The sequence below is a fragment of the Corvus brachyrhynchos genome, unplaced genomic scaffold (assembly GCF_000691975.1).
Source record: "Corvus brachyrhynchos isolate BGI_N302 unplaced genomic scaffold, ASM69197v1 scaffold48, whole genome shotgun sequence".
Lineage (NCBI taxonomy): Eukaryota > Metazoa > Chordata > Aves > Passeriformes > Corvidae > Corvus > Corvus brachyrhynchos.
This window is the reverse complement of record NW_008240027.1, coordinates 446,306-462,227: the sequence shown is the minus strand read 5'-3', so window position 1 is coordinate 462,227 and position 15,922 is coordinate 446,306. Positions and strand designations below refer to the sequence as shown.

Sequence of the window (15,922 nt, the reverse complement as noted above, 5' to 3'; positions counted from 1 at the left end):
ATGAAGAGGCTGTGGAGATGGTAATAAGAAATCGTGCCTAATCAGGGTGATGAATCTTTGCTATGCTGGAAGATTGCGCATTCTTTTGGACAAGCCAACCCAAACGTGCAATACCGCCCTCCCTAAAAATCTAGGACCACCGTGGATTTAGGAAGCTCTTCTGTTTCTCATATGTACCTCAGGTTCAGTGCTGTGATCAGCTGTTGCTGGCTGTACATCTGGAGTCAGTTTCTGACCCGCGAAAAATAAACTACTTTTATGTTTTGAGGAGATAATGATCTGTGGAATGGACTAAAGCAAATCAACCATGACTTTCCTATGAACTAATGCAACAATTTCCAAGAGACCAAACAGTTACAGAGAGTGATTATTTTATTTACCAGCCCCTCCATAGGAATCTGCCAACCACTCTGTTTCTCATCAGTGAAGAAGAAAGTCAGAATGCCGGTGGCATAAAAGCTGCTGGGCCAGGATCCACACACGGTGACACGGACAAAGAGCAGATGCGTGCGGCAACTGGAGGAGGAGATAAAAGAACCATCCTTTCAACCGCAGTTGCGTCAGCCGAATCACAACCAGCTGGGTTATTGCACTGGGCATTTCTGCTGATCCACCACAACGCTCTCGCATGCTCTGTACACATTTGCACGCACGCGTACCCTCTATCAAAGGCCAGGCTGATTTTTGAGCCTTCTCATCCTCCCTCTGTTTTTAGCCACTGGTTTAGTTGAGGGATGATGTAGACCTGAGGTGCCCAGGGGAGGAGTGAAACTGTTGGAAGGGTGAGAGAAACCGTGACTCAGGAAATTCAGTTCCTCCCTTAGCCCCAGCATGCAGTGATGAATGTGCAGGCTATTACCCTTGCAATATTGAAACCTGTTTCCCTTGGTTGTATTTTTGGACACTGGAGTGGTCTCCATCTCCTCTCATCTGATTTTTGCTCAGATGAAGCAATTTGTATTTCTAGAGGCATGGTTCAGGAGCAGTCCTCGCATGTAGTGCCCTGTACTCCAAGGCCAAATGCGTGTGCAGGGACAACTTCATCCTCAGTCAAAGACAAGTCTCAGCTGGCTCACAGTGCTGAGTTTCCCAGAACTTGGGATTGTAGCTAGCCCACTTGCCAGTAGAGTTTGGACTGCTAAGAGAGGTCCTAGAAGCATCAAGGAAATGCCTGGTTTATGACTAATAAAATTTAATGAAGCTGCTTGACTATCCCGTTGTAAGCAAAAAATGAGTCAATCTATGCTGGTTTGGACAAAAGCAAGGAATCGAGTATCCTGCAGCCATGATTAGAACCATTATGTCTACCACATGCTGCCAGTTTCTAATCTTTGTCATGGCAAAACTTCTTCAGAAGAAAAATCGGACTAGAATATATCCCACAAATATATTATAACTACTGTCCAAGGATATATAGCTCTGTGGAGACTGTAAGGTGTCCCTGTTGTCCTCACCACTTTCACTCTCTGTGGCTCTCCAGATGATTTGTGTACAAGCTCCAGCCAGAAGGAAATGGAGCAATATTTCTCTGTGTTTATTCCCATAAGATGTATCCTGTTAGTGGGGGATACAAATCTCTTACGACTCAGTGTGCGAACATTGCAGAATTGGATGAGGTTGGGTGCTCTTGCCCTTTCTGTTTCAGAGCTGTGGGAGGCTTATCTAAGAGATCAAAGTGCATCAGATTCCATTATTTCAGTATCTATGGGACAGTATAATGCATGAATACTCTGGGACGATGCCTGTGTCTGACTTTTATTCATCACTGTAATTAAAGCCAGATACAGAGCATGTTCTGTGCACTAAACGTTAATCACAGTGTTTTATTAACACAGTTGTTGAAATCTTTAATTCAGACATTGTATAATTTTGTAATATAGATTAAGACCAGTATTTATTTTGCCTGAATACATGAATTTTATTTAAAGTTCAGAAGGAGAAGAGATTGCTCTCAGGTTTTGAACAAATGAGTAGCAAGTATTGCTTGGCTGCAGACGTACCAAACTGCTAAACTGGTTTGGTCTGTACTGTTGCTTAACAAAAAGCAGTGAACTGCTGTATTCAGTGGAAAATACATAAAAGGCTCAGCAAACTAATGCTCTAAATTCAGATTTAGTTAAGACGCTGAAATTAATATTTTAACATCTGTAGTCTTTATTTTATGCTCTGTAGTAGTACTTGCTTAATTGCCATTGCCAGTTTCTGATGTTTTGGGATTTCCCTTGGTTGTTTTCTGTTTAAATATTATGATTTGTATTGCAGTTGCATCCATATATCTTCAGTTTAGCTTATGAAATATGACAAACACATTGCTTTAGTGTCTGCTTCACAGAGTTCTTTAATGTTGCATCTATATATTTGGAGACCTTGAGGCAGTTGTGGATTGTCCCGTGGAGAATGGTGTCCTTGAAAGTGTATTACCCTTCTTGGAAGGGAACAGAGTAAGTTTTAAAATTCAAGCAAAAATACTTACTTTAAATTAACTGTTAATTCTTTTCTTGGTTAGTGCTTTTTTACCTCTCAGTTCCTGGCTCTCCGGGGCTCTGTGGGCTGTTTTGACTGTGCTCACAAGAGCCAATGAAATCCCCTCCGTAGTCACTAAACTGAAATACAGGCCCACACCTCTACTTGGCAGTTTTTAGGGATCTGCTGATTGGAAGCTGGTGAGAAGCACTGCATAGGTAGTGTTGCACTAAGGTCTGTCCCGAGCTGAGAAGACTCCTCCTGCCCCAATCTCGCAGGCACACCTCTTCAGCTAATGGCACCTGCAGGATGCTGCAGTGGCTGGGCTGGCCAGGTACCCCCAGTGGCTGGGCTGAGTTAGATGGGTGGCCTTTGGCCCAAACCTGAGTTGAGATGCTTGGTTATTCTCCCACCCTGCCCTCGATTGGAAATGGGAGTGTGGTACTTAATCCATGAGAGTGGATTCATATGATAGCTTGCCTGGAGCTGTGCTGGGTTGTGCGTAATCATTCCAGTCATCTGTAAGAATCACAAATGAGGTGCAGGGAGGGATTTTACTTTATATCTGAATAGAGACAAACACCTTGAAATTTCTGAGACCTGAAGTTGTATTTATTTTACTGTGTCGCTAAACTACTGAAAGTAAGTTTACCAAAGAATGCCCATTCCTTCTGTAAATATAGTGGGCTTCTCAGCTTAAAGTAGACGGAGCCAGGTATTCAGAGACAGTGTTTAATGGTGAATTTTGTTTTTAAAAGTCCTTTAGGAAACAAAAAAATACTATCCACACAAAATTTCATGCTCCAAGTAATCTTTTATTTCCTCTAGAAACTGTATTCTTGTTCAATGAGTAACCTGGTTTTTCCTGCCTCCCAGAAGAAGCAAGATGACCTAGATCTAGAGCTTCCTGGGGAAGAGTTCATGTCACCCTATATATAGTGTCTCCTGAAGTGTCTTTATGTAGCTGTCATTTACTCTGAGCTGATGAACTGAAGGAGAAAAGAGCTATAGTTTTAGGCTGAGGTAGGAAAGGTAGAAAAGTTTTATCCCTCCGTTTTTGGGGGGTCTATCTTATGCACATGTCACTAGCCAGATTCCAGCCTGGTGAAGGCCAGACTTCCCAACTTCCAGCTGTAACACAGAACTTCATGTCTCTGTCTCCTCAATGTGCTGCAGCTGAAAGTGACCAACTAGCTCTGTTAAGGAGTGAATTGGATCCTGCCTTTGTGCCAGCAAGAGTTTCTGCACAGGACTCAGAACGTGATATCCTGGGGTCAGTGTGTTCTTTGGTCCGGTCAGATCACGCAGATGGAGACTCCTCCGAGCAGCGCTGTTGGCACGGTGGTGTTTTTATTGGAGAGCAAAAACTGGGAAAATGGTAGTAACAAGTACATAACAGATGCTACCAAACAGGCTGTTGGTGTTGAGGGATCCGGCAAGTGTTTCCACCTCAGGGTGCTGAGTCAAACAGTGAAGTGTACTGTAGGCTGAGGGAAATCTGCCCGTCCTTTTGTCAGTATAAGGCTTTTTTTTAGATAAAGGAGAGTTTATCTGAGTCCATCAGCAACTTGAGTGGTTTGGACTTCTGCAGCCTTTCTGGGGAGAAAAGGGTATTTTCCAAGTCCCTAAAGAAAGTGCCACTGCCTATGGACACCAAATACTCCTGTCCTGGGGCCTTCACCAGGCCCGTGTTGGTGGAACCCATCAGTGCTCCTGGGGTGGCTGTGTACACCTCTGGCATGTGGAGAAAGCAGCATCTGTGTTCATTTAACTTGATGGCAGGATTCTGTTCCAGCACTTAAAAATAATGACTTCAACAGGCCCAGCTCAGGAATGAACACAGCCAAGGCCCAAGGAGAGGCTTGGGGGCTGTCTCTGAGTTCAGCAGACCACTGGCTGAAACCAGGCAAAAATGTGATGTGCCTCATGCTCAGCATCATGTGTGTAGATGTTTCTGGGACAAGGAGGTCTGATCTAACCATCCACTGCTGCCAAAAAGGGATTGCTTCACTTTTCCCTCCTGTTTTCTACATGGAGCCATGTTCTCTGCAGTCACTCCATGGTGGCTCTGGTGCTTGGTGGGGCAGCTCATACCATTCAGTTGTCTGAGATGGGTTGTCTTATTCTTCCTCCTGTCAGATTAGTGAAATGAACTGAATTCCTGGTGGAGATTGGATTTATCAGCACCTACAGATTGCATTTTACTCAGCGACATCTGTGGAAAGGTCTACATGTGTCAGGTATTAGATATGTGCTATTACTTCCAAGTATTAGAGAAGTTTTGGCTTTTCCATGTTGAAATTAGGGCTATACTTGGATTTAACTGGGTACCAGAGCATGCACAGGATGAGTATCTTATACTGGTTTGGGCAGTGAGTGCATTTGGGAATGGTCTGTGCATGAAATGCAGTCTAAAGATGCTATTTCTAACTTGAGCAGGGTGGTGATTTCAGTTGAAGGGATTTTACTGCTTCAGGACAAATCTCTAATGTGGACATTTATTTCTTAAATGTGATCTTTCTGATTTAAAGAAGAAACAAACGCAAAACCAGAAAAAAAAAAGAAATAATCTAAGTTTGCCTACCACAACCGTCTTTAAAGGTGCTTGAGTCCTTTTCTTTGCTATTTTTCTTGTTAAAAAAGCTTCATTAGTGTTACCTAACAGTTCATGAGTAGACTTGGTAAGCACAGGAGTGTCTGAAGACTTTGACAGCCTGTTCACATTGTGCAACAGACTCTGATGTCCCTTGGGATACAACTGACCACAGTAACATCATTGATCTGTGTTGTGGGTGCTGCTCTGCCTCCTTCCTCACACAGACCTTCCAGTTATGACTCTGTGGATGGTTTCCAAAGCCTGAACATTGCTTGGCAAGCTTTGTCACTGCTGTTAGGAGTTTGATTACCTTTGTGCATATGTATGTGAAGACTGCCAGTGTCTGTGGCTTTTAATGAAACAACCTCCCTGTTGTCTAAAATGTTTAGAATTAAGAAATTATATAAGTATGCAAGAGCAGGAGCTAGGCTGGCTGCCTGAGTTTGACTGTCCTGTTGTATATGTTGTGACTCCTTACTCTAGTTTGGTGTCTGTCAGAGGAGGCCACTGGCTTCCTGTTGTAGCTAGTCTTACTTAAGGCAAATTAAGGAACAAAATCCTGTTTCAGAAAATAAATTTGAGAAGCAAATCTTCCTGCTTCTTCCTGCATCCACTTATGCAGCATTACCAGTTCTTCTCCTTGCTGGGATAACGCTGTGCTCTTGCATAGCTCAGTCCCCTTGCTTAGAACCTTTCTGTTCAGCTGAATTCAGAACCAGGAATGCTGAACACGAGCAGTAAATGCCATCTTTACAGCTTTTTTGCTGTACAATGTACCCTATTGACTATGTTGGGTCAGGCTTAGTTTTCAGCTTGGAGACCTACCAAAAAAAACCCCAAAGCTTCAGGAGATGGGCTGCTGGGGCAGAGGGGACACCCTTCCTTGTTGGTCATATTCCACATTGCTGGGGCTGTGGGGCACTGCAAAGCTGTAGAAATTGTTTTCTGAATGAGACCACTAAGATTTCCTTGGATTATTTCACAGAATATGCTGGCCGGGTTTCAGTTTGAATACAGTTATGCATTTCAGCTGGACAGAATATAACTATTTAAATTAGAGTAATAGCTAGTGCCCTTTCTGCCTTAGAAAGACTTAAGTAATACAGCAAACTAAAGTAAGATAAATATTATTTTAAATCCTAATGCAAAGTGGTTACCAGCACTAAAGTGCCTGCAGATTGGCATAGACTGCACTAATCTCATGTACACTTGTCACTGATGACCTCACGTTTTGCTTGCCATGGGCCAAATCCTCACCAGTGGTGCAGCTGCCTGGTGCTACTCAAGCAACACAAGTGGAACTTCCAGCTAGCATATGGCCAGCAGAATAAACTTTATAAAGGTCTTTCATTCAGCCCTGCCTTCGTTCCTGCTTCTGCCTGTAGACTGTGCTGCAGGAGAAAGGGTTTGGCCAAGAACATTTGTGCTCTGCTGTAGGTATCTTCCACCAGTGGGCTATCAAAACCCTCCCCGAGATCAAACCAGAATTCCTAATGGAAAATTATTTTGTCCAAAAATTTCTTTTCTCACATTTAAAGCTTCTGTTTTGTTACTGTCTTAAACTTCCAAGTGGGCATGACAGTGTTTGCAGACTTGGCTTCAACAAAATGAGGCTTGGATTTAATGAGCATTATCTTCTGTATTTTATTTAAATTAGCTTTGAGTTAAACATGACAAGCATTATTGCTAGTTCTTACACTGCATCAGAGATTGTATCAATTTGGATAACAACTGTTTACAGTACAGTTTGAAAATTGCATATTAACAAGTGTGTGAATTGGACTGTTTTCTGGTGTCTGGATAAGGGGATATATGGATAATTTTGTATATACTCAGTGAAGTATATTTTCTGCAGACCATGGATGATTTTGAAAGACACTGGTCAAGCTTTGCCCTGTTACCCCTACAGGAGCCTCTTTTGATCAACCAAGAACCAAGGCTCAGGAAGCTTATTTCACAATCCTAGATTATTTATGGCAAAGTTGCACTTGTTATTCTTCTACCAAGTAGGTCTTTAGTTGTTTCTCTGATGTTATACTCCTGATTTATTTAGAGATCCTATATCCCTTTCAGCCTTTGTTTTTCTGGGCTAACGCTTCTATTTTTATTTTGTTTATTAGAGGATATGATATTCAAGCAACTTGGTTTTCCTGAAAAACAAAATGTCTCATCTATAGTCAGTGAAACCAAACAAAAAACAACAGTAAAAAAAGAAAATATTAAAATAGGGTGTGTGTTAAGTGATGGAGGGAGCGTTGATTGACCTCTCAGAATCTTGCAGTGAATTTGGCTTGTGGATTCAGAAGTTAGAGACAATACTTACTCCAAATCTGCAGAATGTGCAGCTCCTTGGGGCAAGCATTTTTCACGTGCTGCTGGCTGTTATCGTCTCTCACTGGGGTAAACCATTCCATAACGTGAATGAAGACCTCACCAGGAGTGCAGCACTACATGGAATGATATAAAAAAATTAGAACCAGGCCTGTAAGTTATTTCAAGGCTAATTTCAGTATAAAGCTTCAGCAGAGCGAAGAAAATTTTTTTAACCTGATTTCTAGTCTGAAATTGCTCTTCAGGGTGCTTGCTTGTGGTGTACAGCAGACTTCATTTGATGAACATTGGGCTCCTTTTTGCCAAAGTTCGCAGAGAAGGCCATGCCCAGCCTTTTCATGCCCCCAAGGAAGAACACAGAACACCCCATCTCCCAGCAGGATCAGTTTATTTCTGTTTCCACTGTGTGATTCAAAACAACAAATGAACAAAAAAATTGTTCGCTGCAGTAATTTCTACTCATGTCTTTACTGCACTGGAGATTCATCCATAAGAAAGGTGGTATCCCAAATAAAGACAGGAATTCAGGTTCTTGTTACCTTGCCCATTTGGTTCAGCAAACCCTTTGGTGTTCCCAGGGAAGCACATTCGCCGACTTCACTTAACTGCAGCCGTTCGTAAGGAGACAAAGTGAGTTTAGTCCTGTACACTTGCAGGAGAGGCACTAAATGCCCTCTGCTTCCCAAGTTACTCTGCTGCACCCACTGCCTCTCGGAGAGGTCTCCATTCGGGGATCAAAGGGCGAGCTAAAGAGTCTAGAAAGACAACTAAAATATTTCTGTAGTCATTTATAGTCTGAGCAAGAGGCTGTTGTTTTTTTTTTTTTGGAGCTTATCTAGGTATTACAGTTACCTCTGTAGTTACACCCTAATGACTGCCAAGGTAACAAGACTAGATGTCTAGACTAAATGTCATAAATTAAACGTAAAGAACTCACAGGTTTTCTTGATAGCTGTTCTGCTGGGGCTGTGTGTATTTTTTTTTTACCTCCAAAAAAGCTCACTGTTACTTCCTTCTGGTGTTTTGTCATGACTGCAGTTTGTCTGTGTATGTATAAACTGACAAAACTTATTTTAGTGAGCGTGTAGGTTGCAGCAGGACATGGTTATTCCACCCTAAACATTAACGCAGGAGAATACAGTGAGTACAAGTGTTTCTTTATATTTTCATAAAGCCTGAGTGTGTTGGTAGCTTAATGTTAGTGACATTGGGCTCTCATTTCTGACTCAGGGGAAGCATCAAAAGTAGCGTGAACCTCACCTAGAGTGGTGGAGTTACACTTCAGTGCAGGACCTGAGCTGTATCCTTGTATGTGTGTGTAAATGTTCTTGGTAAATTAGTAATTTGCACAGATAAACTTTGTATTTCCATGAGATTTTCTCAACTCCACCTGTAAAACTGCCTCCTGAGTATCACTGTATTTAGCGTTCAGGGTTTCTGGCATTCTGCACACAACCTGAAAGATGGGTTGTTGTGTGTGGATGAGCTGAGGCTGGACATCTCCAGGCTTTGCAGCTGCCTTCATGCGAGTGTGTCAGGGTGAAATGGGGCTTTGTCTTCCAACCAGTCAGTCCATATTCAGAAAAATGACCTCTCTGTTTTCATGTCCCTCCTCTCAAACAGTTTTCTGTTCTTCTGAGATTTTGTGGCAGCCTGAGCCATAATTCAGGCAAGTACTTAAGTAGGTGCTCAAGTGCCATGTCCCTGGTAGTGTTTGAAATCCTTACTGAGTGTGCTACCGGGGCAGTAGTGGGGACATTGGTAGATTTTACTGATCCGTGCAGACAGCAGGATGAATCCATTGTGGGAACTTCAAGTTTTCCTTCAGAAAGGCAGTTTCAATGTAAACAAAGCCCTGTCTTCCATGACAGTGAGTGTAAGCAGGGGAATGGCCTGCAAAAATAGAGGTTTTTCTTCATCCCATTGGAACAATGTGAACAAGATGAAATGGGAGAGGCTGGGTTGGGCTCTGTGCTGCCCATCTCCCCCCTCACCCTTGCAAAACCTTGGAACTGCTTCACTTCCCCCTTTAAACCACCTACTCCGAAAGCACCTGTGCTGAAACGAACATGGGTATTTTTGGTGTGAAACCAGCACAGGCAAGATCCAAAGATGAGTATAAAAAACCCCACTACACCATAGATTGAGAAGGCTGATTAGCCAGGTATTTGCATGTACAGTTAGTGGTGGATGTTGTACCTTATTTATCTGTGAAGCTGAATATTTGCAATTTGTCCTGCTTGCACCAGCAACTGGCTGCGCGTTTCATACATAGCAGTGAAATGAACCCATGTTGTCTGGTAACACATTATAGAGATGACCAGGTGCCCATTGAACTGTCTCTGTGCATTTAAAACTTTAAAATAGTACAAAAAATGTGTTCTGGAAATATTTCACTTGTATAACCACCTCCTGAGAGAGCTATTTATGATTTCTCTACCTGTTCTTGGCACAGGCCTTTTTTCTGTTAGAAGAGGTTTGACAGTTGCATGAGATCACACTTGGATTTGTGCCCTGCGAGCTGAAAACGCAGAGTCACTGCTTGCGAGGACAAGACTTAACTGGAAAAAATAGAAACATTGCCCTTGTGTTCACTGCTAATACTGCATCAAGAAGTGGAGCTCTGTCAAGCTTTTGTGTGCCTTGATATTCATGCAGTCATTACTTGCTTAAAAATGGAGAACTGCTTGAAAAAAAAACCCCCAACCAAGAGATTTAGAAATATTCATGTAATGCCTGGGACGTTCCTTTAAGATTAATAAATGACTGGCTGAGATGAGCTGATAGCCTGACTCGGTGCCTCTGGCTATTTACAGCTGCTTCTTATTAACTCAGAGATGAAATAATTAATGTTATTATCAAATGACGCTAAACAAATAGGTCACATTTTTTGTGTGTGCTCATTCTCCCTGAAGTGGGCAATGGCAGCAAGTGGGCGCCTGGAGAAGTGTCAGTGTCCGCACTACAGAGCGCCCTGGGCTGCACTGGAACCTCTTGTGCACAGCCCAGCGTTTCAGGGTGCTGCTGGCAGCCCCGATTCAAACTCCAGTTCCAGCCTCAAGATGTGAATGAAATCACAGAAAACCCCAGTCAGTTTCCCAGGATTTGGTGGAGAAGAGGAGCTGTTGGCTGGGTGGTTGGTAAGGACATCCTCACCAAGCCCTCTCACCAGTGACACTGGGACAGCAGCGCACAGAGACTTGGACTGTGTTTGAGGTGCACAGCAGGTGTGTGTGAGGCTTCATCTGTCTGTGGCTTTCCAGCAGGCTGATGCAGAAACATGCTTTAAAAAAAGCTGTGGTTATGCTGTTGCAAAATGCAGCATTGATGTACCCTTTAACTGCCCCCAGGAAGCCTTCTAGCTGCCTGTGCACAGTCTCTTGCTGCACTGCCTGGGTTGAGGCTTCGTCACACACCTGGATCTCAGGGGTATCCACTCTGCATTAGAAATTCAGATGCCAATAAGAAAATAAAAAGGCCTGTGGAGATGAGTGTACCATCAAACTGCCAAGGTGTGGCAGCTTTCAACTTGAGCAGGCATTCATAATTGAGGATGGCTTTGTTAAAAAGGCAATTAAAATATTTCAAATTGAGTACAAAGTTACGATGCAGTGAAGTATAGCACAGATTCCTGGCTTTTGGAAGAAACCCTGCTGTCATGGGCTGCCTCACTGACACAGTCTCCCAGCAGCCGCCCCACACCAGCAGTCTCTCTGCTGCAGGTTTTCCTGCTCTGTGGTTACACACACCCAGCTCATCACCAGCCCCATCTGCTTTTTGAAGCTCTTCTGCAGTAGCATGTGAACTGCTGCCTCTTTTCTCCTCCAAGTTATTTATCCTTGGTAGAGCAATCTGTTTTCTCTCCTTTCTTTATGCTGTGGCAGAGCTTTGTACTGCATGAGAGTCCCGCTCTCCTGAGTCCCTGTTTGCTGTGAGGCATGGTGGAAAATTCTTCCATCAGGTGTGGCAGAGGTTTGCAGTGTGTGAGTCCTGTTCTGCAGAGGCCCTGTTTGCTGCCTGTCCTGATGGGCTGTGGCAGAGCTTTGTACTGCATGAGAGTCCCGCTCTCCTGAGTCCCTGTTTGCTGTGAGGCGTGGTGGAAAATTCTTCCATCAGGTGTGGCAGAGGTTTGCAGTGTGTGAGAGTCCTGTTCTGCAGAGGCCCTGTTTGCTGCCTGTCCTGATGGAAAAATGTTCATCAGGCTTCTGCTTGGCTTCCCTTGCTGGGGGAGCCCACTGCTGGCCCATCTTCCCAGGCTCTGGCACAGCTTGGCCTTATGAGCTGGGCCCCGGTAAGGGGAAGGTCCCTGCCAAGGTTTGCAGAAGCCCTCTCCTATGTTGCCTTTTCTGTGTATTTTGGTGAGGTAACAGACTGTATCTCTATAAAAAGAACAACTGTGCCCTCTTTCACACCTCTTTTTGCTGCTTGCTTACAACGGGGTGGCTACAAAAAAGCAGTTTGTGTCATGGCCCAGGATAGTGCATGAAGGGCAGATGATCTGAGGGAGCTGCTGCTGCTGCTGCTGTGCCTGTTTGTTTTCATTACCTGTGTTACCTCTTCTCTGAATTTGAATTGACACCTCACAGAGACCTTATATAAGGGTGATGTTCTCAGTCTAGCTGGGACTGTTGTGTCTATTTAAGTCCTGTTTTAGGAACCTGATGTAGGAGGACCTATGTTCCTTGATAGGACGCTTTTGGATGTCTATGGAAAAGAGCTTTAGGCAGGGCTGTTAAACTGCATTCTGGAGAGTGCTCTTTGCCCAAGGAGGGTGCTTGTCATGTGTTGAACAGTAACGCTCGGCCTAGAGATGAGATCATTCGTCACTTGATTTTTCTGATCCTTTGATATCCTACTCACTCTTTTGCTAAAATACTTTCCTAGTTCTGCATAATATTTCTCTACTATGTGTTATGATGTTCTCATTAGTTCAAACTAGCAAACTTAAATACACACATATACATGTCTATTTACACACTGAAGTACAGCCTGTATTTATACCTCAGCAGTCCTCCCCTGATGGATTGACTGCTCGTGCCTTCAGTTTATGTGCATTTTCATGTTTACTCCCTGGCTTGGACCCCTGTCCCCAGTCTGTCCTCTTGGCTAATTAGAGCTGATTCCATAATTTTGCTACATTGTTTCTGAAGTACTCAGAAGGACTGTTTTGTTCTTAGAATTGCCATCGAGCTGACCTAATTCTTGCCAGAATATACATTTTAGCACTCTTGCTATTTTTTAAGTATTTGGAGTCAGGTTTTCACAATTGGCTTGAGTCCCAACAGGGGCACTCCTCCCATTTTCCTTTTGCATGCCTGTTCCCAACTTTCCCAGCAGCTGTAGAGATCATACTGTCAATGGCAATGGCTTGTTTGGTTTCCATGAGGGGAAGAGTCAGTCAGAGCAGTGTCCTTGGAGCCATTGCAAGGGAAGTGGCAGGACCCACAGTCCTGAGGCAGTGCTGTTTTAGACCAGCTGGAGTCAGCTGTGCCCTAATCCCCAAATTCCCTGAAATGGCACCATAAGCAGGGACTGCGTGTGCTTACTCAGTTGCACTGAGTCTGTGGGTTCAGTAGCTGTTCAGGGCACAATGTGCACTGCTGTTCACCCTTAGTGCCTTACACTGCCCAGCTGAAGTCCCCTCTATCCCTGTATCCTTCCCCGGGAATGCCTGTCCAGTGATCCATACCCAGCCCTTCATACAGAGGACTAGCACGCACTTGTCAGAGTGATGCAATGCTTTGGGAGCTTTGGGCCTGGAGGTTTGGGCCAGGCTCATGTCTCGGGTGGCAGAAGCACGTGTGAGCTTTTTGTACCCAGAGGTGAGTCAGAGCCTCGGGGTGGTTTGGGGTGTGCATGGGGACAGTGTCTGGAACAGATCCCATGTGTCTGACATCAGGGAGCGGGGCAGGGTGTGAGCAAAGCGTGTTTGCTGCTACACACAGGGCCTGGCTCAGCGAGAGTCATGGCTGCCTGCAGACTCTGTGTGTTCCCCAGGATGATCAATACTACCATTTTTTAGCTGTTGCCCCTTCGATTTATACTGTAAACAAGTTGCACTGACTGATATTTACCCTTTCCAGAAAGCAAATGTGTCTAAAGGAAGTGTGAACGATTCCCCGATGTCTGTGTGGACTGCTCGTGTTCTGTCAGCTTTTCCATCATAGTTTCCCCTGTCTCTTGTGCTTGAATGCAGCCTCCAAAAACCATGTTAACTCCATTCCTTTGTTTGGGGTGTTCTTTTGTGGTTTTGCTTCCTGCTACCCAGCAGTTCCACAGCAGTACGTGGGTGGCACACCGTAGGTTCACTTTACCTTTCAGCCGAGGAGTCAGTCTGAGATACTTGTTTTCAGCCTTTTCCACCTCAGAACTGTTTTCTTTTCCCCAAAATTTCAGGTTTTTATTTGCTGTTAAATCAACTTCTCAGTTTTCCAGCGGCCATCTCACGTGAAGCATAAGTGCTGTGTTTAATGTAGCCGTAGCTCTGTAATAACTGTCTGCTCTTGTCAGGCCTGAGGAGGGGTTTCTGCAAAGAACCACTTGGCATAAGTGGGAGAGACCATGTACCAGTAACACACATGTGGGGTTGCTTGTGGGGTAGGATGATCCACATTCATGTGCTGTTCTTCTACCACCAGCTGCAGAATTGATTGTTGGCACCTCCCCAGCTGCTTTGCTTTGTAGTCCCTGGGGTGTACCATTCTCAGGAGGTTGCATTTTGTGCCTGAGTATCCTTAATTTAATGTTCAGGTGCAACTGTTCTTTCCTGGCTTTTCTCACTGCAGCAGCCTGACAGAAAAGCATGAATTTTAATAAATTGTTTATGAATCTTTTCCTTCTCAATATAAAAAAAGCCTATTAAAATAAACATGCTAGGAGCTGTAATAAGAGGGCTTTGTTATCTCTCACAGCTTGTGGCCTGATGCTGTAAGTTGAGCTGTCAGTGAGGCTGTCTGGAGGGACAGAATCAATTCTCTGGTGAGCAATTTAGTGGTCTGGGACATGTTGGTATATCAGTTACTGACTTTCCTGAAAAAATTCACACTCTGATGTTTGGTGGGATCTCTGGAGGAAGGAACAAGAATACCTAAAACTGATACAAGGCTGGTGAACAAGAACTCAGTAAGTGGAACCATCAGTACCCAAGGTTGACGCCCTTGAGTCAGAGAAACCTGCTGTGCAGCCTGGAAATGTAAAAACTGGCTGTGTCAGGAGATTGTGCTTCCAGGGATTAATTACTGCTTTTTTCCTACAACTCCTTCTTGCTAGTCTTTTGTATTTAGGTTTGCCTTGATGGTTAATCAAATTTCAGAGCAGGTGACTCTACAGAGCCACAGGTGATTTCCATCTGCCAGGTAAGGCTGGGTTTGCTCTGGTCAAGCTGAAAGGGCACTGCCAACTGTTTGTCTCGGCAGTAGGTTGGTAGTCTTTTTGGGTTTGTGTGACAGTGCAGGGACAAAACTTGAAAGGCCTTTTCTCACAGCCCTTGTCACTGTCTAGGAAAGCAGCAGGCAGGATACATCTGCTTTGTATCTCCTCTCTCTCTGCCCCAGCCCTATTTTTGGTAGCAAAGCTGAGCTCAGGGGACAGGTGATATTTTAGAGTCAGCAGCCAGGAGTCACTCACTCTCTTTCATGGTTGCTACTCTTTTCCAACTCCTTGGATACATTTATTTGCCAGTAATTTTAGTGGAACAATTGTGAAGTATGCACAGGACAATTTTACAGTTTTGGTTGCAGTGTGAATGAGGCTGTGCCATCTCTGCAGAACCACCTTGGCTTTCACCAAAAAACACCTCTCTCTGAAGTGTGATCCATGACTCAAAACAGGTGTTGCTTCTTAACTGGAGTCAACAGCTGGAGAAGCACAGCACAGATCCTGCAGGTTCCTCTCCTCTGGTGCAGACTGGTTCCTCACTCTGTTGTTATATTAATTACCAACCATATTTACAGTGCCCAGTTCCTACAATGCCAGATTTCTTAGTAATCTTTCCTTAGGAGCACCATGGTGGGAAGTGTATGGGTACAGGTATCTGATCTGTCTGTCCCAGATGTCCCCTCCAAAAGGGAGAGGGGAGAGGAGGGGATTTTTCTTTCAGAAAGCTTTAAGTGCTCAGCTGTTGCAGTTATTCATACTGAGTGACTACTTAGCAGCAGAAATACAAAAAAATTGGGTAACAATTTCATTACATGATGTTTTATAGCAACTGCTATTCACCTTTATAAATTGACTGTTCTCTTCTGTATGGCAGAAAAAGGCTTTTATAGTTGGCAGGCTGCTTGTAATATTCTAAGGATTATTAAAGTAAGCTGTAGTTGTCGTATAATGCACGTTATAATGGTGCGTGGTTTTACATTAATGTGTCTTGGGGGAGGATATTATTTCAGAATGTGTATTCACATGTGGATGAAGTTTGAATTTCTTCACCCTGATCAGAATGACATTCACAGAAGAGGTCCCTGGACCATCATCCTAGCAAGTTCCTTATGAGTAATAAAGTGGTGAGAAGAGAAAATGTCATCAAATTCAGCA

The 15,922-nt window shown here is 43.9% G+C and overlaps 1 protein-coding gene across 1 annotated transcript in view; it reads left to right on the top strand.

Annotated features, from left to right (window-relative positions):
- Window positions 1-3,771: 3,771 nt before the first annotated feature.
- RNF11 (ring finger protein 11) overlaps window positions 3,772-15,922 on the top strand; it is a 20,170-nt gene continuing 8,019 nt past the window's right edge. The window contains exon 1 of the mRNA XM_008640843.2: window positions 3,772-3,945. Within this exon, the coding sequence (XP_008639065.1) occupies window positions 3,772-3,945 (174 nt within the window). The remainder of the gene's footprint in view (window positions 3,946-15,922) is intronic.